Source organism: Giraffa tippelskirchi, chromosome 5 (genome assembly GCF_054371585.1).
Source record: "Giraffa tippelskirchi isolate mGirTip1 chromosome 5, T2T-mGirTip1v1.2.pri, whole genome shotgun sequence".
In the NCBI taxonomy this organism is placed as follows: Eukaryota; Metazoa; Chordata; class Mammalia; order Artiodactyla; family Giraffidae; genus Giraffa; species Giraffa tippelskirchi.
The window spans coordinates 177801039-177828211 of record NC_137279.1 but is presented as its reverse complement, the minus strand read 5'-3'; the positions used below and the strand labels follow the sequence as shown (position 1 = coordinate 177828211).

General features: G+C 43.1%; 2 protein-coding genes across 15 annotated transcripts in view; one reads left to right on the top strand and one right to left on the bottom strand.

Annotated features, from left to right (window-relative positions):
• RIMKLA (ribosomal modification protein rimK like family member A) overlaps positions 1-9544 on the top strand; it is a 34170-nt gene extending 24626 nt beyond the window's left edge. Inside the window, exons 4-5 of the mRNA XM_081492342.1 lie at positions 5041-5244; positions 8972-9544. Of these exons, the coding sequence (XP_081348468.1) occupies positions 5041-5244; positions 8972-9462 (695 nt within the window). The 3' untranslated portion in view covers positions 9463-9544. The remainder of the gene's footprint in view (positions 1-5040; positions 5245-8971) is intronic.
• A 16818-nt stretch (positions 9545-26362) lies between these two features.
• Positions 26363-27173, bottom strand: part of ZMYND12 (zinc finger MYND-type containing 12) — a 34545-nt gene continuing 33734 nt past the window's right edge. For 11 of the 14 annotated variants that reach the window (XR_014054391.1, XR_014054392.1, XR_014054389.1 and 8 more), the window contains one exon: positions 26363-26775. Coding sequence is in view for 9 of the 14 variants with exons in the window: in XM_081492303.1 (XP_081348429.1) it covers positions 26650-26775 (126 nt within the window). In the remaining 5 variants the exon portion in view is untranslated. The remainder of the gene's footprint in view (positions 26776-27173) is intronic. The other 3 variants (XR_014054390.1, XM_081492305.1, XM_081492310.1) reach the window with 1 other exon arrangement.

Genomic DNA, 27173 nt, shown 5'->3' with positions numbered 1-27173 from the left:
TTGGGTATATATATACCTAAGAATGGAATTGCAGGGTCGTATTGTAGCTCTGTGTTTAACATTAGGGAAACTACCAATGTTTCCCTACAATGATGTTCCACAACAGTTATGCCATTTTATATCCCTACTAGCAATGTATGAGAGTCCTATTTTCACCACATACTAAATAAAACTTTTATATTAGGTATATTAATTGGCCTAGGCAAGTGATGTAAATGGTCACCATACCTCCACCATAAAAACAAGTCACAAATCAAAAAGAACAGAAATGCATGTTTGCCAAGCATTAGTAATGTATAGGTGTATTTTACATATTTATTTTTAAATTTTTTAAATCTTTTTTTGATTGAGGTATAATTGATGTGTAACATTATATTAGTTTCAGATGTAAATCATAGTGATTCAATATTTGTATTTATTGTGAAATGATCACAGTAAGTTAATATCTGTCATAGGTACAGAATTTTTTTCCTTATTATAAAAACTTCTAAGATTTACTCTCTTAGCAACTTTTAAATCTGTAATTTGTTTTTATTATAGACATCCTAGTGGGTGTTTGTGGTATCTTACTATGATTTTGATTTGTATTTTCCTAGCAGGGAGAGATAAGAAAGCCTTCCTCAGTGATCAGTGCAAAGAAATAGAGGAAAACAATAGAATGGGAAAGACTAGAGATCTCTTTAAGAAAATAGAGATACCAAGGGAACATTTCATGCAAAGATGGGCTCAATAAAGGACAGAAATGGTATGGACCTGACAGAAGCAGAAGATATTAAGAAGAGGTGGCAAGAATACACAGAAGAATTATACAAAAAAGTTTTTCATGACCCAGATAATCACGATGGTGTGATCACTCACCTAGAGCCAGACATCCTGGAATGTGACATCCAGACATCCTGGAAAGTGGGCCTTAGGAAGCATCACTACGAACAAAGCTAGTGGAGGTGATGGAATTCCAGTTGAGCTATTTCAAATCCTGAAAGAAGATGCTGTGAAAGTGCTGCACTCAATACGCCAGCAAATATGGAAAACTCAGCAGTGGCCGCAGGACTGGAAAAGGTCAGTTTTCATTCCAATCCCAAAGAAAGGCAATGCCAAAGAATGCTCAAACTACCGCACAATTGCACTCATCTCACACGCTAGGAAAGTAATGCTTAAAATTCTCCAAGCCAGGCTTCAGCAACACGTGAACCGTGAAATTCCAGATGTTCAAGCTGGTTTTAGAAAAGGCAGAGGAACCAGAGATCAAATTGCCAACATCTGATGGATCATCAAAAAGCAAGAGAGTACCAGAAAAACATCTATTTCTGCTTTATTGACTATGCCAAAACCTTTGACTGTGTGGATCACAATAAACTGTGGAAAATTCTGAAAGAGATGGGAATACCAGACCACCTGACCTGTCTCTTGAGAAACCTGTATGCAGGTCAGGAAGCAACAGTTAGAACTGGACATGGAACAACAGACTGGTTCCAAATAGGAAAAGGAGTCCGTCAAGGCTGTATATTGTCACCCTGCTTATTTAACTTATATGCAGAGTGCATCATGAGAAACGCTGGGCTGGAGGAAGCACAAGCTGGAATCAAGATTGCCGGGTGAAATATCAGTAACCTCAGATATGCAGATGACACCACCCTTATGGCAGAAAGTGAAGAAGAACTAAAGAGCCTCTTGATGAAAGTGAAAGAGGAGAGTGAAAAAGTTGGCTTAAAGCTCAACATTCAGAAAACTAAGGTCATGGCATCTGGTCCCATCACTTCATTGCAGATAGATGGGGAAACAGTGGAAACAGTGGCTGACTTTATTTTTCTGGGCTCCAAAATCACTGCTGATGGTGATTGCAGCCATGAAATAAAAAGATGCTTACTCCTTGGAAGGAAAATTATGACCAACCTAGACAGCATATTAAAAAAGCAGAGACTTACTTTGCCAACAAAGGTCTGACTAGTCAAGGCTATGGTTTTTCCAGTGGTCATGTATGGATGTGAGAGTTGGACTATAATGAAAGCTGAGCACCAAAGAATTGATACTTTTGAAGTGTGGTTTTGGAGAAGACTCTTGAGAGTCCCTTGGACTGCAAGGAGATCCAAGCAGTCCATCCTAAAGGAGATCAGTCCTGGGTGTTCGTTGGAAGGACTGATGTTGAAGCTGAAACTCCAATACTTTGGCCACCTCACGCGAAGTGCTAACTCATTGGAATAGACCCTGATGCTGGGAAAGATTGAGGGCAGGAGGAGAAGGGGACGACAGAGGATGAGATGGCTGGATGGCATCGCCGACTCGATGGACATGGGTTTAGGTGGATTCAGGGAGTTGGTGATGGACAGGGAGACCTGGCATGCTGCGGTTCATGGGGTCACAAAGAGTTGGACACGACTGAACAACTGAACTGAACTGAATGACTAACGTTTAACATCTTTTCATGTTATTGTCCATTTGTATATCTTCTTTGGAGAGATGACTTTTCAAATTCTTTGCCCATTTTCAGTTGGTTTACTGATCTTTCTATTGAATTTTTTAGAGCTCTTTCTATATTGTGGTTACTACACTCTTATCAGATACATAATTTGAGCATGATTTCTTCCTACTCTGTAGGTCGTCTTTTCACTTTTTTTGATAGTATCCTTTGATGTACAAAAGTTTTTGATTTGGATGAAGTTCAATTTTTTCTTTCGATTACTTGTGCTTTTGATGTCATTTTGTGCTTGCCTAATCCAAGGTCATACAGATTTACACCTATTTTTCTTTCTAAGAGTTTTACCCTTACATTTGGGGTGTTTGATACATTTTTAATTAATTTTTGTATATGGTCATTTGCCTATGGATATCCAGTTTTCCCAGTATTATTGTTGAAGAAACTGTTGATTCCCTACTGAATGCTCTTGAAACTCTTGTCAAAAATCCAAAATTGACCATCTGTATGAGGGTTTATTCTGGGTTCTCAATTCTATTTCATTGATCTCTATGTCTATCCTTATGCCACACTGTTATGTGTGCATGTGTGTATTAGTCATGCAGTCATGTCTGACTCTTTGCAACCTCATGGATGGTACGTAGCCCACCAGGCTCCTCTGTCCATGGGATTCTCCAGGCAAGAATACTGGAGTGGGTTGCCATTCCCTTCTCCAGGGGATCTTCCTGACCCAGGGGTCGAACCCAGATCTCCCACATTGCAGGCCGATTCTTTTACCATCTGAGCCACCAGTAGAAAATTTTGAAATTGGGAAGTTCAAGTCCTCCAACTTTGTCCTTCTTTTTCAAGATTGTGTTGGCTATTTGGAGTCCCATAAATTCACATATAAATTTTAGGATCAGCATATTAATTTCTGCAGTAAATGGAAGTTGGAGTTTTGGTGGGAATTAAATTGAATGTGTAGGTCAATTTGAGGAGTATTTCCATCTTAACAATATTGTCTTCCATTTTTTGAACATGGAATGTCTTTCCACTTATTTCAGTCTTTAATTTCTTTCAAAAATGTTTTGTAGTTTTCTGTGAATAAGTCTTGAACCTGTTTGGCTAAATGTATTCCTTTTGATACTATTGTAAGTGAAATAGTGTTCTTAATTTCATTTTCAGATTGGTTGTAACACGCAGCATCTGAGGGACAGTGGATAGGGAATGAACAAAGTTGTAGCAGTTGTTAGGCTCTGGTATATGGAAATAAATCTCAAGAAGGCAGTGGACTAATGTAAGATGTGCCCTTGAGAAAGTTACTAATCTTGTGGGCCCTAATTTTCCTTTTCTGTCAAACAAAAATAGCTATACTTGTCTTAATGCCTTCACAGAGCTAGCATGAGATAGGAAAGATATAACTTAAAAAAATAAAGTATTTGGCACACAGTAGATGATTAAATAATCTTAGTACTCTTCCCCCCATCCCACCCTAGTTTTTTCCCTCCTTGCTTTAAAACTATAGCTCCTTAATTAACTGCAGACTAAGCCCCATATTGGAACCTCTGTGCCAGGAACCAAGGAACCTGTTTTTAGTCCCCATTTCTGCTGAAGATCCTCCCAGTGCCTATCATTGAATACCAGCCATCTGCTGCCAGACGCCAGATCTCCTGGTGCCAAATGTCCAATGACCAAGCCATGTTTTGGAGGTTACTTTTTGATCTTATTCGCCACTTGGGACTGATACCCATCCCTCTTTTTTTTGAGACTTCAAAAATGTCTCACTCTTTTTAAGGTAGTAACAAATCTTAGGAAGACCATCTCTTTGTTCCATATTTGCTAACAAGGTTCAGGGTGCAGTATGTTCATGTCAGATTTGTAGAGTAAGCCCTTCAGGCCCCCCTGCTCAGATCTGTTAGCTAATCTGCAAACAGAAAAGCAGATGTGAAGTAATTCAGAAGCGTAAGTGATTCAGGCAGAAAATACAGAATTTGGAATCAAGTAGGAATGCTTTCCCCAGACATCAGTAGAAGTATGGGTCATTCCTTTAGAATTAAATGGATATAGCCAAATAATACATTTCTTATGTTTGAAAGTTCAGGACATCTGGCAGTGGCTACTTCTTGAACTCCCCTAGTATTCAGCACTGACCTCTCCTAATGCCGTATCAGGCTATGTCATTATCTTTTGTGGTCTCTCTCTGTCTCGACTAGGAATTCCTCTAAAGTATGTTCAGTTAATTATGTTCCATAAACATTGATTGACACGGTGTAAGTTTGGGGGATTTAAACAAAAGTGAGTGAGACATGGACTCTGCCAGATCAGCATTCTCCAGTTTTGGAACCGAATTAACTAGATTCTTAAGATTTTATTTTGGCCTCTTCTGTGTGTTTCTGGAATACATTTTGATTTCATTTTGGAAAAAAAAAAAGCATTGTGGACAGAGAGGGAGGTGAGTAAAACCCAGGGAAAATAAAATTTGATGGCCATTTGAGAAGGCACAAGAGTCAACTCAGAGAAGTTGAAGGGGCCGGAGTGAGGCAGATTGGGAAAGAATGGTTGGCTCTGGACTGGGAGGTGGGATGGCAAGGACCTTGCTCAGAGGCTTGTCTAACTCCTTTTTTTGCTCTTTGTCTTTCTTCTTAAAGGAAAAGGTGTTTTTCTTGCAAGAGATAAACACCACCTCTCAGACATCTGCCACCTGATCCGCCACGACGTGCCCTACCTATTCCAGAAGTACGTGAAGGAGTCCCATGGAAAGGATATCCGGGTGGTGGTGGTCGGCGGCCGGGTGATAGGCTCCATGCTTCGCTGCTCCACAGATGGACGGATGCAGAGCAACTGCTCTCTCGGTGAGGCACCGAAGCTCAGAGTGGGACTGTTGGTCAGGGGAAAGCCACCAGGGTTTTTCATCAGGTTGTTTTTGTTATTTAGTTGCTCAGTTGTGTCCACCTGTTTGTGACCCCGTGGACTGCAGCCCACCAGGCTTCCTTGTCCTTCACCATCTCAGGATGTTTGCACCCAGTCAAGGTGTCTTGATCCCTCCTAACCGGTCAGACCCTCTGTGAGGTGCCAGGATCACAGAGAGGAATTAGAAGCAAGCCCTTTCCCTTAGCAGTAAGCAGTCCAGGTGGGTATAAGGGCCGTGACGGAGGTCAAACCGGGGAATGTCAGGACACTGCAATGTGAACCCTGTCCCGTAGGTGTTAGGACCTGGCAGTCACTATTAAACAAGGGAGTGACAGGAGAACTGGTGTTTGAGAAAACCTGACGTCTGGAAAGAGGGTGGATTGAAAGCGTAGAAGGGAGGCAGTGGAGCTGAGTTTGGAAACTGCAGCAACAGCTCAGGCCAGAAGTAAGGAGAGTCTAAAACTAAGGCAGTGGGGGTATTCCTTGGGGTTCCAGTGGTTCAGACTCTGCACTTTCATTGCTGAGGGCATGAGTTCAATCCCTGGTCTGGGAACTCCTGCGAGCAGTTTGGTATGGCCAAAACAAAAAAATAAAAAGAAAGAAAGTGAGAAGTAAACCAAGGTAATGGTAGGAGACAGAGCATATTCTTTTACCTTGCATTGATAATTGAAATTGTATTTTTTTTCCTTTAATTGTGTTTTTCTTCCATATTTGATGTTATTAGAAAGCTGCAGTTTGTTTGGGTCAAATGCATAACCCCATCCCATTAACCTGTTGATAAGGCTTGTTTTCTGTTGTGGTGAATGGAGATGGTCCCAAGGGCATGGAAATTCTTATGTTCATTACAGAAAGCTATTGTCAACTATTGTCATGAGTGGAATTTGTTGGTAATGTGAAAAAATACCCAGTTGTTATTTCCTAAATCGCCAGATGAGTGTATCAAGTCTGGTGACTAATGAAGAGGCCGAAACACCAATCTAGTCCTTCAGCTGGAGTGTGGTTGAGCAGTCTCCCAGAGTGGGCTCCGGGGTAGATGCTGATAACGTAAGGATTAATGAGAGTCCTTGCCCTCAGGAAGCTTAATAGTCCAGTAAAGAAGATGTATAAACAGATCTTTGTAAGATACAGTTACTAAAGTGCTGTGATAGAAGCAAATGCCAGGCTAAGGTTGACACTGTACCCAGTATATTATCTCATTTAATTCTCATGACAGTCCTATGTCTTGCCACAGTATCAAACCTTATGTATTATCAGTTTGTCTTTTTCAGTCACTTCACAAAATTCATTCTTTAACTGGAAAATACACAGCTTTGTAATTTATTGATATTGCTTTTTCTTTTTGATGAACTCTTTTAAAGCTGCTTAATAACCTTTTCCTCATACAATGTAATAAGTGGTGGAGAGGCAGAGCTAAGGTTTAAGTCATCAGTTTATGAGAATACAAATGTTGTGTTTTTAAGTTGTCATTTTTTTTTAACCACTTGATGTATTTATTTTGGCTACGCTGGGTCTTTGTTGCTTTGCAGGGGCTTTGGTTGTAGTGAGTGGGGGCTCCTCTTCCTCACAGTGCACAGGCTTCTCGCTGCAGAGTACAGGCTCTAGAGTACCGGCTTCAGTAGTTGTGGGCACAGGGTTTAGTTGCCCTGAGGCATGTGCGATCTTCCAGGGATCTAACCTGTGTCCCCTGCATTGGCAGGCGAATTCTTATCCTACTGGACCGCCAAGGAAGTCCCAAGTGTTATCTTTGCAGGAAAACTAAAGGGAGACAATTAAATCTGAGGTCTTAGCTTTCTAACAAGTATGAATAAGCAGACTCTGTCTTGGTATGGGATTGTTGTCTCACAAGCCTCTCTCAGAAAATAATAAGTTAATTTTGTTTCTTCTAGTTTCTTCTAATGCATCCTCAATGTAGAAAAGTTAGGAAATATGGCACAGTCAAATGAAAAAAGATATTTATCATTCATCTCACCATCTAGAGACAACCAGTGTTAACATTTTGGTGGTGTTGTTTCTGACAATGGTTTTTTTTTTTTTTTTTTTTGCATAATTATGGTCATACGGTACAGTCTTTATACCTTTTAAGTATTAATATTTTCCCATGTGATCTCAAACTCGCCATCATTTTTAGTAATGGTTGCAAACTATGCTCCTTTCTTTTATTGCGAGCTACTTAGATGATAATATTTTATTTACTCATCAACAAATATCAAATGACTACTGTGTACCAGTATTTTGATTTTCTAGTATTTTAAGTAACTCTGCCATCAGCATATTTGTGCATAAAGGTTTTTTCCCTATTATATAAGGTTATTTTCTTCATGGTGTGATGACTGGGTCAGAGAATATAAACATTTTTTTAAACTCTAGAAAAGAGTATTACTTTCATATTACTTTCTCAAAGAGTGGCCTGATTTCCATCCAGACCTTTTGTGAGTAATAAAAATTTCACTGCCCCTCGCCAGCATATCCCCCTTCCTTGAAAGGTCATTTGACTTATCAGTTGGTGTCTGATTGTTGCCAAAATTTGGCCTCTGTACACTGGGGCTGGATTAAATCTCAGAGACAGAGTTTTGGGAGAAGTAGAAAGAAATTCTACAGGTAACTCAGTTGGTAAAGATCCACCTGCAATGCAGGAGACCCTGGTTTGATTCCTGGGTTGGGAAGTTCCCCTGGAAAAGGGATAGGCTACCCATGCCAGTATTCTTGGACTTTCCCTGGTGGATCAGATGGTAAAGAATCCTCCTGCAATGTGGGAGACCTGGGTTCAATCCTGGGTTGGGAGGATCCCCTGGAGGAGGGCATGGCAACCCATTCCAGTATTCTTGTCTGGAGCATTCTATGGACAGAGGAGCCTGGTTGGCTACAGTCCATAGGGTCGCAAAGAGTCAGACACAACTGAACAGCTAAGCACAGCACAGCACAAAAAGAAATAGCTTATTGCTTTGCCAGGCAAAGGGGGCCACAGTGGGCTAATGCCCACAGGACTGTGTGTCCCACCCTGGAGGGGGTAGTGAGGAGTCTCATAGTATTCAAGGAGCTGGGCATGATCAGCTCGTGGACATTCTTCTTATTGGTCAGTGATGAGATAATGGGGACTCAGCATCATCAACCTTCTGGTCCCTACTGGCCTGGGGTCTACATGCTTGTGGACAGCATACAGTTAACTCCTTCAGCCTGGTGAGGGTTTCAGTATTTGCAAAACAGCTCAAAGGACATGGCTCAGAATATTATCTGTAGTCCTTGAGGGAGAGCTAAAGGTCCTTGCTTTGTTAATGGCTAACGTATCATTATTTTGTCTTGCTGGATTGTTTTCCTTTCTTTCTGCATGTTCTCACTTTTCTGATTAAATGTGTTCTTTGACTCAAGTTTTTCTACAGACAAAAGGCAGGCGGAGGACACGGGTCAGGGTCTATTCTGGGAAAGGCAGGCGGAGGACACGGGTCGGGGTCCATTCTGGGAAAGGCAGGCGGAGGACACGGGTCGGGGTCCATTCTGGGAAAGGCAGGCGGAGGACACGGGTCGGGGTCCATTCTGGGAAAGGCTGGCGGAGGACACGGGTCGGGGTCCATTCTGGGAAAGGCAGGCGGAGGACACGGGTCGGGGTGGAAGCCTCTGTAGGGTCCTGCTCGATTACAGTGTCACCATCACCTCACTGTCATTTCCCCACAGGTGGCGTGGGTGTCATGTGCCCACTGACGGAACAAGGCAAGCAGCTGGCTATCCAGGTGTCCAACATCCTTGGCATGGACTTCTGTGGCATCGATCTTCTCATCATGGACGATGGCTCCTTCGTGGTGTGTGAGGCAAACGCCAACGTGGGCTTCCTAGCCTTCGACCAGGCATGCAACTTAGATGTGGGCGGGATCATTGCAGACTACACCATGTCCTTGCTGCCCAACAGGCAGACCGGGAAGATGGCCGTCCTCCCAGGCTTGTCTAGCCCCAGGGAGAAGAAGGAGCCAGATGGCTGTGCTTCAGCTCAGGGAGTCGCGGAGAGCGTCTATGCCATCAACAGCGGGTCTACCTCCAGCGAGAGCGAGCCTGAACTGGGAGAGATCCGGGCTTCCTCAGCCAGCACAGCGGGGGCCCCGGCCCCCATGCCGCCTGACCCCAGCTACAACATTAACACCAGGATTGCTTCAGAATTAAAACTTAAGTGAATTCCTGCTTTTTGGCAGCACTGAAACCAAATCCTACTGCTTCCCTAGTAGTTTTGAGCGAATAAAATCTGGACTAGTGTGATTTCATTTGCACAGAAACTAGAAATCCCATCTGGGCACTCGGCATTCTTTCTAATGATGATTGAAGCAAATGGCCTAGCTTTGTGGTTTTTAGAAACACTAATATAAAAACCCTCACCGAGAACAACATCCCGACTGATTGATTTGAGACCAGTGTCTGCCGCAAGCACTTGGATGTTACGGCTGACTTGGGGCGCTGACTCTGTGCTGTGCTTTGGCTTTTAGCAGTGGAGCCCATTAAGTTGGAACTGCTCCTGGAGATACTGTACAAAAGAGCAACCACCCGACAGAGGCACATGCAGACGAGGTGGAACGTGACTGCAATTGTGTGCTCTTCATTAAGAGTGTGTGTGTGTGCGTGCGCCTGTGTGTGTGTGAGAGAGATGCTCAGAGAATACACAGTCCCAATGCTGTTAAAGAATCAGTCTCTGCTCCCCATCAATCACCGTTCTGACCATATTTCTCTGACACTCAGGATATGGTGTTTCAAAGGGAGCTTCCTCATTAGCATCTTCAATGAAGCACTTTGTAGAAAGTGAGATTGAGCGTCCTTTGACTTAAGTGGTTGGCAGACATCCTGCTCTGTAACTGGGGCTTTCTACAAACTGCTCGGCCAAATATATAGACCCTGCTTCAATTAACGCCAGCCCCACCCAGCAGCCTCTTGCACCTTTGCTGCCTTTGGCCTCAGCTGGAAATGCATTTCAATGAGCTAGTGGCCACACACTTCCTTCCTTAAGCGTGCACTAAAACACCATGGACTTCTTTTCAGTGGACTCCTGTTCACTTGACATCAGAAGCCAGTGGGTTTTTAATCCCAGAGAGCTACTAAAAAATAATCATTCCCCCTTCCTCTGCTGAAACTTTGTGTACTTAGCTATAGGAGATTTTTCTCATACGAGTTGGTGTTGTGGGCCTGTTGGGTAGATAGAGCCATTGGAAACACACTCCAGTCCCATTGACATACTAGTCTTACCCAGGTTCCAGAGACCTGCTTTTACTCACTTTTCCACACTGGGGAGACTCAGGTATCAAGGATAACTCATTGCACATCTTCTGGGGGGATGGTGAAGGATAATGTGGATAAAGTGGATAATGTTGACATGACACTGAGTGCTTTCCATTTTAACTCTTCTAGCAGTAGATGATGACCTTCCTTTGGGAGAAATCCTAGCGATGGATGGAATTTTCCATTTCTGCTTATATGAACTATGACAAAAATGAACACGGCTACCTTTTTAACCAAATAAACTGGAACATATGCACTCAAGAGTCAACCTGATCATACTCACTTCCTTGGGAGACCTTACTCTTGAGCTGCAATGTTCCATGTGCCAAGACCACATAGACTTCCTCTTTGGAATTATCTTTGAAGCCATGCAAGAAAAGAGGCCTCACCACCTTATACTCAGACCTCATTTTTTACACCACTCCTCCCCAGAGGTCATCCCAAGCTCCATCGCTCATTTTACTTAGACTTATCTTCTCATGCTCTTTGGCTGTTAAAAAAATCATTCCTCAAAAAAGAAATCTACCCTTAAAGGACAAAGACCAACAACATTAAGGAAGCTTACAGGTGGATAGCTCCAAGGAGGGTTCTAGAAATGTTCTGAGTAAGGTCAGCTTCCCTCGACTAAACACACAACTTCCCAAGGTGACTTAGTTTGAAGGCAGCAACACCCATTTGGGTGTATGAATTCCTGAACTTTAATGTAAGATGTGTATAAAATCAAGCTAGTCCGTTTTCTTTCACAACACATTTAAATAGAAATTGGCTTTGAAAATACTGTGGCTAAAATCAGATCTCAGTAACAGTTGTCCAAATGAAAACTGGCACCATATAATGGAGACGTTGCACTACGCAGTAGTAGTTTAAATACAGTCAACATAGGGTGCATGCCACTGAACTGTACTCCAGTCGTGTGTCTATACAGTTGAAAAATGATAATCCTTCACTTTTATATAGGTTAAGACATGTACCTTATCTTTACCACTCAGGGTGGGTTTAGAAAGATGGTTCCAGGTCTGTTCTCGTGGCAATTGGCCAGATGCTTTCTATGTAAAACTGAACCAAGTTGATGACCTTCTGGAAGCTGCATCCACTCCTTCCCACAGTTTAGTGTAAACTCAGTCTCTCCATTTTACCTAAGGGGATAATAGTGGGCCCCATCCTGAGCAGAGCAGCTAGAGGATGCTTCCAGAGTTGTCAAAAGGGGCCCATTTTCCAGCTGCTAGTGACATCTGTAGTCATTGGCATCATTGCTTGGAACCCAGCCCTGTCTAGAGGCAGAGACAGCTGGGGCACAGCTGGGTCGTAGCCTTGCTCCAGGATTTCCCACGCTGGCTGTGGGCCCTGTGAGCCTCAGCCAGATGGCTGGGCCACCCTTGTCACAACTCCCCACAGGGCCTGCTGGAGGGAACATGGGGCACAGAGCCAGCTCCTCATTCTGATTCTCCCCTTCAACAGCTGATAACCCTATACAATCAAGTTGACTCTGACCTCGATTTTTCCATTCTTCTGATAGGAGATATGCCTATTCTATTTACCTCTTGCGGGGGGTGTGCTTTGTGGTTGAAGTGAGTTAATTAATGAGACTGCATTATGTGGGAGGTGGTAGAGAGATGCCAGTTTCCTATTGCCCCTCCTCTGGGAGGAGTTAAAGAAAGAGACCATAAATTCTTGGCATCAGCACACTAAACAGTGGTGGAGGGCCTGAAAATGGATGCAGCTTCTCAGAGGTCTTATGACCTGAAAGGAGTAATGTATTCAGCTTTCTGGATGTATCGTATATAACCTGAAACTCTTGACTGGTATATCAACTAACAGTCTTCCTTATGTAACATAAATTGCAGTGTCTGTATACAGTCTTCCCATTATCTGGTAGTAGCATCTTGAAACTGGTCAAAACTTGAATGCCAATAGCTCAGTCACTCAGAATATATATGATTCTGCACTTGGGAAAATGTCTTCATGCTGTTTGTCTGATTGCTGAGGGGTGTGGGTATCCCCCCTCGAAGGTGGATTTGGGGCTTTAGGTCTTGAGGGTCTGATAAACAGTGAAAGTAGATCATAAGCCATTAGGGTCACAATTGCAGACTCAGTGCTCCCAACTCAAAGGGGCTTCCATGACTGCTGGGGAAGTGATGAGGAAGAAAGAGAAGGAGAAAGGTCTGGAATAGTTTTGTGACATTTTGGTGGAAGTGGTAAGTTGGGATCATCTGAAATTCTAGTGAGAAAAGGAAGAAATGGCTCTTTGGTGAGTTGTTTGAATGAAATAATCATGAATATACATTGATGAGAGGTAGGGATCTAACCTACTTGTTAGATTAGAAACTATTCTGTGTAAAGAAAATGAGATGCATGGATTCCCATCTACCTTGGCAGAAGTAGGAGAGACACATCCCTTTTTTAAGTCCTGATGAAGGCTGGTCTTGAGGACACTCTTAATGTAAATCAGAGGAAGATTGAAGCAGCTAGCTTCAATCACTCAGGTAAGAACTGACCCTCCTGGAAGTGAATGACTAAGAAAGCCATGTGCAGGCGATCACAGAACCATGTCAGAGGGTGAGTCCAAAGTCAGCAAAATGGTCTAATACTTCTTATGCACCTGAAGGTAAGCAGGCTTCTATCTGCTGTTATTTTATGCTGATGTTTTGGAAAGAGCCCTGACAGCAATCCTCTTGTCACTCTCCCTGGAGTTAGCATTCCTAGACCTGCTGCTGTAGCCTAATATTAGTAGAAAACCTGGGGCTGGTTATGGCTGCTTCTGAAACTCCAGCTCAGACTGTGGCTTAAAAAGTTGTCACCTAGAAGACCACCCAGTTCAGGAATATGTTGTCTTAATCCTTTCTTAAAATGATACTACATTTTCTTTCCAAGTCTATGGCTAGACTGCAGCCTGCCCTTCTGAAACACACAGCAGAGTTTGAAAACCTTGTCCCTTCAAGCCTTTCCACTTCCTTCTCCAGGTGCAATTCCCACACTGACCTGTGGCACTGTCCCAAGCCCTGTGCTGGCATCCCAACCTTGTTGGGAAGCTTGCTCTGCAATTTCATATTCACTGGGGCTCGGAGGTGAAACTAAGAAGGTCACCCACCGAGCCAGATTTGAGGCCACAGGAAGAGCAGGACTTTGGAACCAGTTGAGTCCCCATTCTATAGATGGAAATCTGAATCCCGGAGACCATGTTCACTTAGCTGGTCAGAAGCAAGGCTAGGACCCAGGCAGTCTGGCTCCGCACTGGTTTGGCATGCCAGGGGTGTCTCTGTTCTTCCATGGCCTCAACATTTGCTGCCATCCTGGGGCCAGCCTGTACCCATTCCCCTTCTGCTGAGCCTCTGCTCTGGATCAACATGGTGTGAAGGATTCAGCTCCTGGATGGCTTTCAGGTAAGAGCTGCAGAGGTGTATATGAGATTTCCAGGTGCATGCTGGCTTATCACCTGTGCTTTCTGTGGAGCAGCCAAGAGCATATAGCCCCATCTTACCCCATCAGTGGTGGGATGTGAGAGAAGGCTCCTGCCAAGCTGACTGAAGGCTTCCTTGGCTCCAGTTTTGTTCATGTTCCCTCACTGCAGAATGTCTTGGATTTCCAGAGGCCTTAGTGGCCCCCCATGGAGGCCAAGGGCATAAAGGCCCCAGGCTTCTCCCGTCAGGCACACTTGAGGGGAAATCCTAATCAATAAACATGTTAGTTGCAACCAGCTGCAAAGTCAAAGGTTTCCTTCCACTCACAGGTCCACAGGACATCCCCCTTACAGCCAGCCACTAGGAGAGATTCTTGCCTGCTGTAGCTGGTGTGTCAGCTGAGGATGCCCCCTGCTCCTTGAGATCCAGAGAAGTCTGCTGACTGGGGCTTTGGAACTCTGATTTCTAAGGGACTTATATCTTGGGCAGTCACTGCTGACTCCAGACTTCTGCTTCCTCATTTTAAGCAACAATGGTGTCTCATCTCTGCACTGCCTCAGCTGAGATGTACTCAGTTCTCACCCCTACTTCCACGCACACCAAAGTTCAAATGAGTCAGTGTGGGCGTGGGTGCCTGTGTGTGTTTCAGTGATGTGGAAGGAAATGGGAGCCTTTACAGCAATGCAGACATGGAGCCCCCATTCATAAAACACTCCTTTGATACCCTACAGAAGAATCCACTCACCTTCCACCCCACATGATATTTGTCTCCTTTCTTGTGTGCATGCAGGCTAAGTCACTTCAATCGTGTCTGACTCTTTGTGACACTACGGACCATAGCCCATCAAGCTCCCCTGTCCATGAGATTCTCCAGGCAAGAATACTGGAGTGGGTTGCCATTCCCTCTTCCAGGGGATCTTCCCAACCCAGGGATAGAACCCACATCTCTTACATCTTCTGCATTGGCAGGCAGGTTCTTTATAACTAGTGCCACCTGGGAAGCCCTTCTTGGGACAAACCAAATCCATTTATGTTCTCATGGATGGCAGCACAGTCATTCCTTTTTTGATTTGATTTTTTAAAATTTGATTCCTGCCAACACCCCTACCTTCAAGATTTCACTTTCAACTATGGGTGGCTTATTAGAGGCATTTTCCTGAATAAAGATCACTTCCTCCTCAAGAGGAACTCAAATGCTGACCCTTAGGGTGATACATTGTTCATTCCCACTACCCTAGCCAGGCGTGGCAACCACCATAATCACCACTAGCTGTCAGGGTCATCATGCTTTATGGAAGCCAACACAGATTGATGTAAATGGTGCTGATTTGAGTTACCCAGGTTCAAATCCTGGCTTGATAACTTATGGCTTATGTGACCTCAGGAAAGCCACTTAATCTTGCTTAACCTTTGCATCATCACCTATAGATGTGGTAGATAAACACAGTCTTGAATGTGAAGCTCTTAACCACAGATCTGGCTTTCAGCAGTTTTCCTCTTCTTGCTTCCTTCACTGTCAGCAGTCACAAACAGCTCCTGCTCGTGATCATGGCTCAGTGCCAAAGGATAAAAGCTGGCAGACAGCAGCTTTACAGATGGGAAAAGAGATGCAGGGGAGGGAGGGGACAGGGCTGGTGGCTGCTCAAGCATGCTGTGGTTTAGGCTTAATGACTGAAAGGTCCCATCTATCCCTGAGATTCTGTGATGCTCTAGTGTGAGATATAGAGGGTGTATCTGGCTTAGAAAAATCCTAGAGGAAAGGCTGCCACAGACAACTGGGAGGCTGGAGAGCAGAGAAGCAGCGTGACCTTGGATGATTTAGCACCTGGCTTCTTTGGCTCTTCCTGTATGAGGTTTACTGGCTTTGCATCAAATGGAAGGAGGAGATGCCAAGGATTTGAATTAAATCTGTCAAACAGAGGGTGAAGGGAGTCAGAAGGCTGGGGGAGGGGGGTGGGCTGTGCAGAGAACTCTGATAGCCCGACAGCACCATCTGGACTTGGCAGGGATGACAGCCTTGAGAGCAAATGGAACTAGCCAATAAAGCAGCTAAAATTCTGCTGCCCTGGGCCTGGCCCCCGTCGGACCCCAGGATCTCCTCTTTAGAAGGAACATTGCTTCTACTATCTGGGAAGAGCATGGTCTCTTGGTCTAGAACTAATAAATAAATGTCTTTGTGGTGGCAGGACCAGGCAGGTGGCTGATTTGTTTAGTCCCACCCAGGGGCCCCCAGAGTACCAGTGGTGTGCTGTACCAGATTGGACCAGCCCATGAGAGCGGATTGTTACCTTTTCAGGAATTTCGTGAGCTGTTGTTATACGCGTGCAAGCCTGCCAGGCTCCTCTGTCCATGGGATTCTCCAGGCAAGAATACTGGAGTGGGTTGCCATGCCCTTCTCCAGGGAATCTTCCCAACCCAGAGATTGAACCCAGGTCTCCCGCATTGCTGGTGGGTTCTTTACCAGCTGAGCTACCAGGGAAGCCCAAATAAAATATATATTTAATGAAATATATGTATTTTATTAAATATATATATTTCATTAAATATATATTATATAAACCTACAATTAAAATATATTTAAAACATAGGTAAAAAATAATCAAAACTCATCACTTCCTAATTATTTTACTACCTTTTACTATTGTGTGTGCTCCTGAGGTTATTGACATCTATTGTGTTTGTATAGTGGAAATGCCACAGAATGGTGTGCAGCTGAGCGTCTGTACCCAAATGCACTGTTTAGTGACATAACATTGGTAATCGGAAATCAACCGTGGTGGGGATATCCATCCCCACAGAGATGGGCAAACACGGTATATCGTTTTCCCCCGGGGGGAGATGCCTGTTAAACATTTATCAGCATACCAGTGCCACTGGGTAACCAAGAAAGAAATTGATACATTGAAGAATTGAAACATCTTGGTTCCAGGGAGGTAGCGTGTGTGATGGATTCCTCAGAAGTCAGTGTCCTATTATAATGTGCAGAACTGACTTGAAGAAAAACGCTTGAAAATTCAGCTTCTCTGCTTGTTCTATTTTTCTGTGTTTTTTCACACATGAGAAATCTGTTTGGGTTGCTCCTGAACTTACGGGTTTTTGAGGCTCTGGCTCACCTGTGGGCTCTACTTCAGCTAAGTTCCCCTCAGAAAAGTGAATTGTAGTTTTTCTTGCCTAACTGGCAAACGGAAGATGTGCCACAAAGAATATGACTCCGGATTTCCCTGGTGGTCCAGAGGTTAAGGATCCGCTTTCCAAGGCAGGGGACGAGTTTTGATCCCTCGTCAGGGAGCTTAGATCCCACATGCCGTGGAGCAACTAAACCTATGCATCGCTGCAACTTCTGAGCCCGTGTGCTGCAACCAGAGTCCATGTGCCACAATGAAAAATCCTGAACAATGCAATGAAGATCTTGTGGGCTGCAACTAAGACCCAATGCAGCCAAATAAATAAAAATAAATAAAATTGTTAAAAGAATATATCTTAACTAGTCACCCAAAGAGCTCATTTCCAAGTGGTTTGAACAGTAATAACGATGTTAACTTTTCCCATAGAGAAGAAATCATTTCTAAATGACTGTTTTGCTGGTTTTAGTTTTTATTAAAATTATTGCCGTGGAACAGAATGCTTTGTTTGCCTTTGTCCCCAAATCTCTGACCCTTTTGGTGGTTCTTTTTCAGTAAAAGTCACATGCTGAATCTACATTTTATTATTTTCATATCATAAAATGAGGAAAAGTCTTCATAGAAACTTTGTCCTATTCACTTGCACGCCAGCTGCATTCTGAAAAACCGTAATTTTCCTTTCAAATGCAGAGTGCTGTCTGAACTGCAATGTTGCCAGCTCTCAACTGTCAAGATGATGGAGGAAAATACTAATGCAGATGGTATGAGCTTGTTGTGGGCCTGCTCAGCATACTCTCCTGGACTGACTTTAGAATGAAGATGCAAATAGCAAGTGAGAGCTGAAAGCCATTGGGAATGGCTGTGTGGTGCAGGAAGGGTCCCAGGGCACTGGAAGGATCTGGGTACTCACTGCAAGAGCCTTTAGAACTTGTTTGCATGACATTTCCAAAGACTTCCTGGGAGAAACAGCGATAAGAGCTTCAGGAACTAACTCCAGGCAGCACCAGGCCTGAGGACCTTGAACGAAGGCTGTTCCCCAACTGGTGAGGGTCAGGGAGCCCCCCCAACCCCGCCTAGGAAGAGAGGCACAGGGATAAGGCCCTGTTGCAGCCAGGCTGCTGCTGTGTTGGGCCACCCACATTGTCCTTCAACCAAACACTGGGGAATGTGACCCGAACTTCTTTTTTATTTTATATGAAATTCTTCAAACGACATAAAAGTAGAGAGGCTGGTTTAATGAATTCCTCTAGTTTTAAATTATCAAAATTTTCAATTTTTACTGTATCTACCTATTTCTTTTCTTAAGCATTTAAAAACAGTTCCCATGCACCATATCCTTTCTCCCCTGCATACTTCAGCAGGCATCTCATTTTTAACACAGTTTTCCGGCACTTCCCTGGTGGTCCAGTGGTTAAGAATCTTCCTTGCGATGCAGGGGACATGGGACAGGGCCACTAAGCCCACTCACTGCACCTACCAAGCCCATCCACAGCAACTAGAGAGCCCACGTGCCAAGTCAACAAAAATTTCCTCATGATGCAACTAAGATCTCGTGTGCAGCAACTAAGACTCGACACAGCCAAATAAATATATTTTTTTAAAGTCTATTCCACTGGCTATCTTACATATGGTAACATATATGTTTCCATGCTACTCTCTCAATGGCCAGTCAGAATTTACTGCATGTCACAGGGAGCTCAAACCAGTGCTCTGTTGACAACCTAGAGGGGTGAGATGTGGTGGAACCTGGCAGGGGGATTCAAGAGGGAGGGGACATATGTATACCTATGGCTGATTCATGCTGATGTATGGCAGAAACCAGCACAATATTGTAAAGCAATTATCCTCCAATTAAAAATAAATACATTTTTTAACGTGTCTATTCCACTTTAAAAAAAAGAGAGATTCCCTTATGCCTATACCACATACAACAAAATTAACAGTAATTCCTTGATCCTGGCTAGTACCCAGTACATAGAAACTTCCCCTAGTTGTCTCAGAAGAACTGGATTTACTGCATTGTGGACCAGTGTGCTCAATGGGGCCTGAAGTCCCCTGGGAAGGGTGGTACCTGCTTTCCCACCATCTCTTCTGTGGCTCTGGAGGAAACCAGGCTGAAGAGGCCTCAGCAGGGGTCTTTAGGCTGGTTGCAGACACTTGCCCCAGGTGTTTTAGCTTGGGATTTCCTCTCGCCAAGGAAAAGAGCCAGTGAGTCTTCCCCTCCTGCTTTCCAATGGTCCATGGGCATCCCCTGAGACTGTCCCCACTTTGTGCTGCTGACACCCACCTGGCTGTCAGGCTGGTTTCCGTTTCACTGCTTTCCCTGCAGCTGTGTTTTTCACTGCAGGAGTTTCCTCAATCAGGGAATAGGCTTCCCCCAAGGATTACCGCTCTTCCCCTGGCCTCAGATCTACCGTACTCTCAGTGAATCACAGCTCTTCACAGCTCCCAGGCCTTGGCTTCTTCATTTGTTAGAAGTTTTGGCTGAATCCCTTCTAAGTCAGACAAGATGTGAGTAGCAGGACCTTGTGTCACATCTAAAGGCCTAAAGAGACAGCAACTGGATGCACTGCTTGCTTAGGGATGTTCTTTTGCTCTAAAGTGAGGGTCCTAAACTCCGGGATCTAATGCCTGATGGTATGAGGTGGAGCTGATGTAATAATGATAGAAATAAAGTGCACAATAAATATAATGCATTTGAATCATCCCAAAGCCACTCCACCCCCTCTCGTCTGTGGAAAAATTGCTCTCCACAAAAATGGTCCCTAGTGCCAAAAAGGCTGGAAATCACTGCTCTAAAGAACATCATTATGACAATGGGTGATATCTGAATTAAGGTCTGTATTTCATTCTTCGATAGTATCCTACTAATGATTAATTTCCCAATTTCAATGATTGTACTAATGAGAATATGTTAGAGAGCATCCTGGTTTTTCAGTTCAGCTCAGTCGCTCAGTGATGTCCGACATTTGCGACCCCACAGACTGCAACATGCCAGGCCTCCCTGTCCATCACCAACTCCTGGAGTTTACTTAAACTCATGTCCATTGAGTCGGTGATGCCATCCAACCATCTCATCCTCTGTTGGCCCCTTCTCCTCCTGCCTTCAATCTTTCCCAGCATCAGGGTCTTTTCCAATGAGTCAGCTCTTCACATCAGGTGGCCAAAATATTGGAATTTCAGCTTCAACATCAGCCCTACAAATGTACATTCAGGACTGATTTCCTTTAGGATGGACTGCTTGGATCTCCTTGCAGTCCAAGGGACTCTCAAGAGTCTTCTCCAACACCACAATTCAAAAACATCAATTCTTTGGTGCTCAGCTTTCTTTATAGTCCAAATCTCACATCCATACATGACCACTGGAAAAACCATAGCCTTGACTAGACAGACCTTTGTTGGCAAAGTAATGTCTCTGCTTTTTAATATGCTGTCTAGGTTGGTCATAACTTTCCTTCCAAGGAGCAAGCATCTTTTTATTTCATGGCTGCAATCACCATCAGCAGTGATTTTGGAGCCCAGAAAAATAAAGTCAGCCACTGTTTCCACTATTTCTCCATCTATTTGCCATGAAGTGATGGGACCGGATGCCATGATCTTTGTTTTCTGAATGTTGAGCTTTAAGCCAACTTTTTCACTCTCTTCTTTCACTTTCATCAAGAGGCTCTTTAGTTCTTCTTCACTTTCTGCCATAAGGGTGGTGTCATCTGCATATCTGAGGTTATTGATATTTCTCCCGGCAATCTTGATTCCAGCTTGTGCTTCATCCAGCCCAGCGTTTCTCATGATGTACTCTGCATATAAGTTAAATAAGCAAGGTGACAATATACAGCCTTGACGTACTCCTTTTCCTATTTGGAACCAGTCTGTTGTTCCATGTCCAGTTCTAACTGATGCTTCTTGACCTGCATACAGGTTTCTTAAGAGGCAAGTCAGGTGGTCTAGGATTCCCATCTCCTTCAGAATTTTCCACCAGCTTATTGTGATCCACACAGTCAAAGGCTTTGGCATAGTCAATAAAGCAGAAATAGATGCTTTTCTGGAACTCTCTTGCTTTTTCGATGATCCATCAGATGTTGGCAATTTGATCTCTGGTTCCTCTGCCTTTTCTGAAACCAGCTTTAACATCTGGAATTTCACAGTTCATGTATTGCTGAAGCCTTCCTTAGTGATCAGTGCAAAGAAATAGAGGAAAACAATAGAGTGGGAAAGACTAGAGATCTCTTCAAGAGAATTAGCGATACCAAGAGAATATTTCATGCAAAGATGGGCTCAATAAAGGACAGAAATGGTATGGACCTAACAGAAGCAGAAGATATTAAGAAGAGGTGGCAAGAATACACAGAAGAACTGTACAAAAAAATCTTCATGACCCAGATAATCACAATGGTGTGATCACTCACCTAGAGCCAGACATCCTGGAATGTGAATGGAGAAATTTGGAAAGCTCAGCAGTGGCCACAGGACTGGAAAAGATCAGTTTTCATTCCAATCCCTAAGAAAGGCAATACCAAAGAATGCTCAAACTACCACACAATTGCACTCATCTCACACGTTAGTAAAGTAATGCTCAAAATTCTCCAAGCCAGGCTTCAGCAGTACATGAACCGTGAACTTCCAGATGTTCAAGCTGGTTTAGAAAAGGGAGAGGAACCAGAGATCAAATTGCCAACATCTGATGGATCATTGAAAAAGCAAGAGGGTTCCAGAAAAACATCTATTTCTGCTTTATTGACTATGCCAAAGCCTTTGACTGTGTGGATCACAATAAACTGTGGAAAATTCTGAAAGAGATGGGAATCCCAGATCACCTGACCTGCCTCATGAGAAACCTGTATGCAGGTCAAGAAGCAACAGTTAGAACTGGACATGGAACAACAGACTAGTTCCAAATAGGAAAAGGAGTATGTCAAGACTGTATATTGTCACCCTGCTTATTTAACTTATATGCAGAGTGCATCATGAGAAATGCAGGGCTGGATGAAGCACAAGCTGGAATCAAGATTGCCGGGAGAAATATCAATAACCTCAGATATGCAGATGACACCACCCTTATGGCAGAAAGTGAATAAGAACTAAAGCACCTCTTGATGAAAGTGAAAGAGGAGAGTGAAAAAGTTGGCTTAAAGCTCAACATTCAGAAAACAAAGATCATGGCATCCAGTCCCATCACTTCATGGCAAATAGATGGAGAAATAGTGGCTGACTTTATTTTTGGGGGCTCCAAAATCACTGCTGATGGTGACTGCAGCCATGAAATAAAAAGATGCTTACTACTTGGAAGGAAAGTTATGACCAACCTAGACAGCATATTAAAAAGCAGAGACATTACTTTGCCAACAAAGGTCTGGTAGTCATGGCTATGGTCTTCCCAGTAGTCATGTATGAATGTGAGATTTGGACTATAAAGAAAGCCGAGCACCGAAGAATTGATGCTTTTGAACTGTGGTGTTGGAGAAGACTCTTGAGCGTTCCTTGGACAGCAAGGAGGTCCAACCAGTCCATCCTAAAGAAGATCAGTCCTGGGTGTTCATTGGAAGGACTGATGTTGAAGCTGAACCTCCGATACTTTGGCCACCTCATGCGAAGAGCTGACTCATTTGAAAAGACCTTGATGCTGGGAAAGATTGAGGCAGGAGGAGAAGGGGACGACAGAGGATGAGATAATTGGATGGCATCACCAACTCAATAGATGTGAGTTTGGGTAGGCTCTGGAAGTTGGTGTTAGACAGGGAGGCCTGGCGTGTTGCAGTCCATGGAGTCACAAAGAGTCAGACACAACTCAGCACCTGAACTGAGCTGAACTGAAAGTCAAAAGCATTCCTGGAGATTAAGAGAATCACTTCAAAATACAATAAATAAGGATTCGATTTACCAGGAAAATATTTGAATTTGTACTTGCCTAATAATGAAGCCCTGAAATATGTAAAGCAACAGTTGATAGAACTGCAGGAAAAATAGATACATTCACAATCATATTGGAGGTATTTTATATAACTCTCTCAGAAATAAATTAGAAATTTATCAATAAGATGCAAAGTTTGAAAATGTGAAAAAAATTGATTTAATGGACATATATAGGGCACTGTGCCCAACGCCATTCTTTTCCAGTACACACAAAACAATTACAAATACATATTAACTATACCCTGGGCCATAAGGAAAACTTCAAATAATTTCTTAAAGTCAAAATTGTACACAGAATATTTTATGATCTCAATAAAATTAAGCTGGAAAACAACAAAGAGGTAATTAAAGTCACCATCTTTTAGAAATTAAGAATCATGCTTCTAAATGACTTATGAATCATAAAAAATTAAGATCTATTTAGAGTAAATGATAGCAAAAATGTTTTTAATAGTATGTGGGGTCAATGAAAGCAGAATTTAGAGGAAAATTATAGCTTTAAATGCAAATCTCAGAAAAGCAGAAAGACTGAAAATTAAATTACTAGACATGATGCAAAAAAGCAGAACATTATGGGCCATAACCAAGAGGAAAATCAGTCGACAGGAACAATAAATTGAAGCAATAATGTTATTAATATACTCAGTGGAGAAGGATTCATGAACAAGAATTCAGGTGTGGAAAGAACAGAAATCAGGGAGGAGGGGGAAAATAGGCCAATGACTATGGTAAAGAAGAGAGTTGGAGTTTAGTGAAATGGATGTTGAAGGACTTCTTTAGAATAAGGAAGTTCTGATATTTTTCTTTGAATTATCTGCTGAAGAACTGTTCATTCTTCTCTTCACTCCCCCGAATTTCATTAAAGATGTATTTGGAAGAGCTGGCTCATATTTGAGGTGAGAATCAAGAAGGAGTTGTGTCCCTAAAGAGATGAAAAAAACAGCTACAAGACAAGATGTGGGAAGCGTGAAGGTAACTGAAGCGAAAAATGAAAGCAAGAGAGAGGTACAAAAGTAAGGCCCTTGGGACTTCACAGTCTTTGAGAAGCCTAAGTATGCCCCAGGGGGATTTTACCTAGATCCTAAGGGGCAAAGTAGCCATCTGACTTATTTTTATTAATATTACATGTGTCTGAGTGAATTAATTTCAGTGAGGAATATAAAACTCTCTGAGAGGTCCTCTTTTTTTAGGGGGATAGTTAAATTTTTATTGAAGTATAGTTGATTTATAATAGTGTGTTAATTTCAGGCATACAGCAAAGTGATTCATTTACACGACCATATATAAGGGAAAATGAGCCATTTCGGGTTGTGTTTCTCACTCGGGGAGATGACATGATATACATTTAAAAATTAGGGAACAGAGTGTACTTAAGACTGATCTCTATTAGATATATTTTTATGTCTAGAAAAAATATCCAAAATGTTAGCTATGGTATCTCTCTATGAGGAGTTCTAGGGCGGTTTCTATTTCTTCTTTATATATAACTGTCCACCTTAAGTATGAACACTCCATAATACGTATTTTTTAAAAGTTATATTGAGGTAACATTTTTTTCATTTTAAAAAGAGTTTTTTTAATTGGAGGATAATTTCTTTACAACATTGTGTTGGTTTCTGCCATACATCAGCATGAATCAGCCATAGGTATACATATGTCCCATCCCTCTTAAACCTCCCTCCCATCTCCCACCCCCATTCCACCCATCAGAGCACCCTGTGACATACAGCCAATTCCCACTGTCTACCTATTTTACATATGGTAATGTATATGTTTCCATGCCACTCTCTCAATTTGTCCCACCCTCTCCTTCTACCGCTGTGTCCATAAGTCTGTTCTCTGTGTCTGCATCTCTATTGCTGCCCTACAAATAGTTCATTGGTACCATTATTTTAGATTCCATATACACGCATTAATATATGATATCTGTTTTTCTGACTTAACTTCACTCTGTGTAACAAGCCCTTGGTTCTTTCACCTCATTAGGACAGACTCAGATGTGTTCTTTTCTTATGGCTGAGTAATACTCCATTGTATATATGTACCACAACTTCTTTATTCACTCATCTTAAAGTGGACATCTAGGTTGCTTCCATGTCCTAACTATCATAAATAGTGCAGCAGCAAACACTGGGGTACATGCATCTCTTTCAGTCACGGTTTTCTCAGGGTATATGACCAGTAGTGGGATTGTTGAGTCATATGGTAGTTCTATTCCTAATATTTTAAGGAGTTTCCATATTGTTCTCCATAGTGGCCATATTGGTCCTTCTTTTTTCTAATTTGTTTTATTTTTGGCTGCCCTAGTCTTCATTGCTGCACATGGGCTTTCTCTAATTGCAGCGAGTGGGGGCTACTCTCTAGCTACAGTGCGTAGTCTTCTCACTGCAGTGGCTTCTCTTGTTGTGGAACATAGTCTCTAAGGTGGACAGGCTCAGTGGTTGCAGCTCAAAAGCTCTAGAGTGCGGGCTCAGTAATTGTGACACATGGGCTTAGTTGCCCTGTAGCATGGGGAATCTTCCCAGACTAGACATCAAACCACTGTCCGCTGCATTGCAAGGTGGATCCTTAACCACTGGGCCACCAGGTAAGTCCTTTGACAGGTCCTTGATTTGCATATCCTCTCCCTGGTTTAGATCTATCCAGAAAGCAAAGAGCTAATGGGCAGGCTGCTTGGCGAGTCTGGAGCAAAAATGTCCGCACTAAATGACCAGAGTCCTCAATGGGACAAGTTGATACAGTCATGGCCACACCTGGGCCATCTTAGAATGTAATGATGAGATTGAGTGTGTGGGGGCAGTGAGTGGGGGGTCACAGAGCTATTATGTAAGAAAGCTGGGATCTGAACCAGGCATGTTTGCTCCAGTGCCTGCGCTCTGTCCCCTACATCACAAGAGACCTTCCAGAGCACTTCTGCCCTAGACAGTAGAGATGACTCACGTCCACTTCAAATAACTCTCTGAGGAAAGAGACACCAGCTTGGAAGGGTAACTTGGCCCATCTCTACTGGAGCTCCTTGAAAGGCCCCAGGGGCCTTTTCTGCTCAAGACCTCCAATTTATGTCTGCAGTTTGCAATTTGCTTTCTATGTGTCACACACCCTTTTTGTTCCCCCATTCCTCCTTTACTGCCTGCTTTTCCATTAAGTGGATCTTTCCTAGTGTGCCATTTTAATTTCTTTGTTGATTTTAACTGTTTTTAGAGTAATTTTCTTAGTGATTGCTCTAGGAATCATAATGGGCATTTTAATCACAATCTACCTCAAATTAATGCTAACTTAATTACAGCAGAATAGAGGAACTGTACTCCAATATAGCTCTAATCCCTACCCCTTTCTTTGGCAAAGAGCTATGAAGCATGAATCACTGAGAGACCTCTGAGAAATAGGATAAACTATTTGCAGTTTAATTACAAATACCTTGTTAGTGAACTGACAGCACATTATTCAAAGTCGTATAAAGTCATAATAAACAAGAGTTTTACTGATCTCTGTGCCAAAAGCTCTACATTCCCCCAACATATGCTGTGTAACAATAAAAACACAGCTACGAGTGCAGTCCCGGAGGACCAGGGGGAGGGGTACTTCAGCAATTCATAGCACCTCAATGCCCCTGTGCAAGGCTGAAATACATTACATGCTCAATCGTCCCTGATGCAGAGCTCATGGGTCACTAAGTAATGGGTTGAGCTTCCTCAGCTGAGATGAGATTTAGTAAGTCTTGAATGGTGTTTTGTTCCTGGACACTGAGCTTCTGTTTTTTGGCTAGATGGAGGGCTCTCAAGGCATATTCCTCTGCCTGAAAGAGAATTGCAGAGACAAAAGGAAATTGTCACAGAAAAGCATTAGATTGGAAGCCCCATCTCTGCTCAACCCCAGAAACATGGGCAAGGACCCTTCAACTTCTCACACCACCCACTGAGCTCTTTGTGAAAACTTGTGAACACATAAACTAGGTCTTCATAGCTAGCCTCACGTGTGGGATGAGGGTGAGAGAGGTCAGGGAACAGGAAAACCTGGATGCTGAATTTCTGAGTTTATAGTGGGCAAAGCCTCTTTTCTCCATTTCAGGGCCCTTTGAACCAACATTGAGAGGCATAGAGGTGAGAGGTGCCACAAGTAAATTGCCATCTGGGGAGTCCGGGTGGCCCAGAGTCTTGATTTGGACAGAAGTTTCACAGGATGTCTTGAGACAGA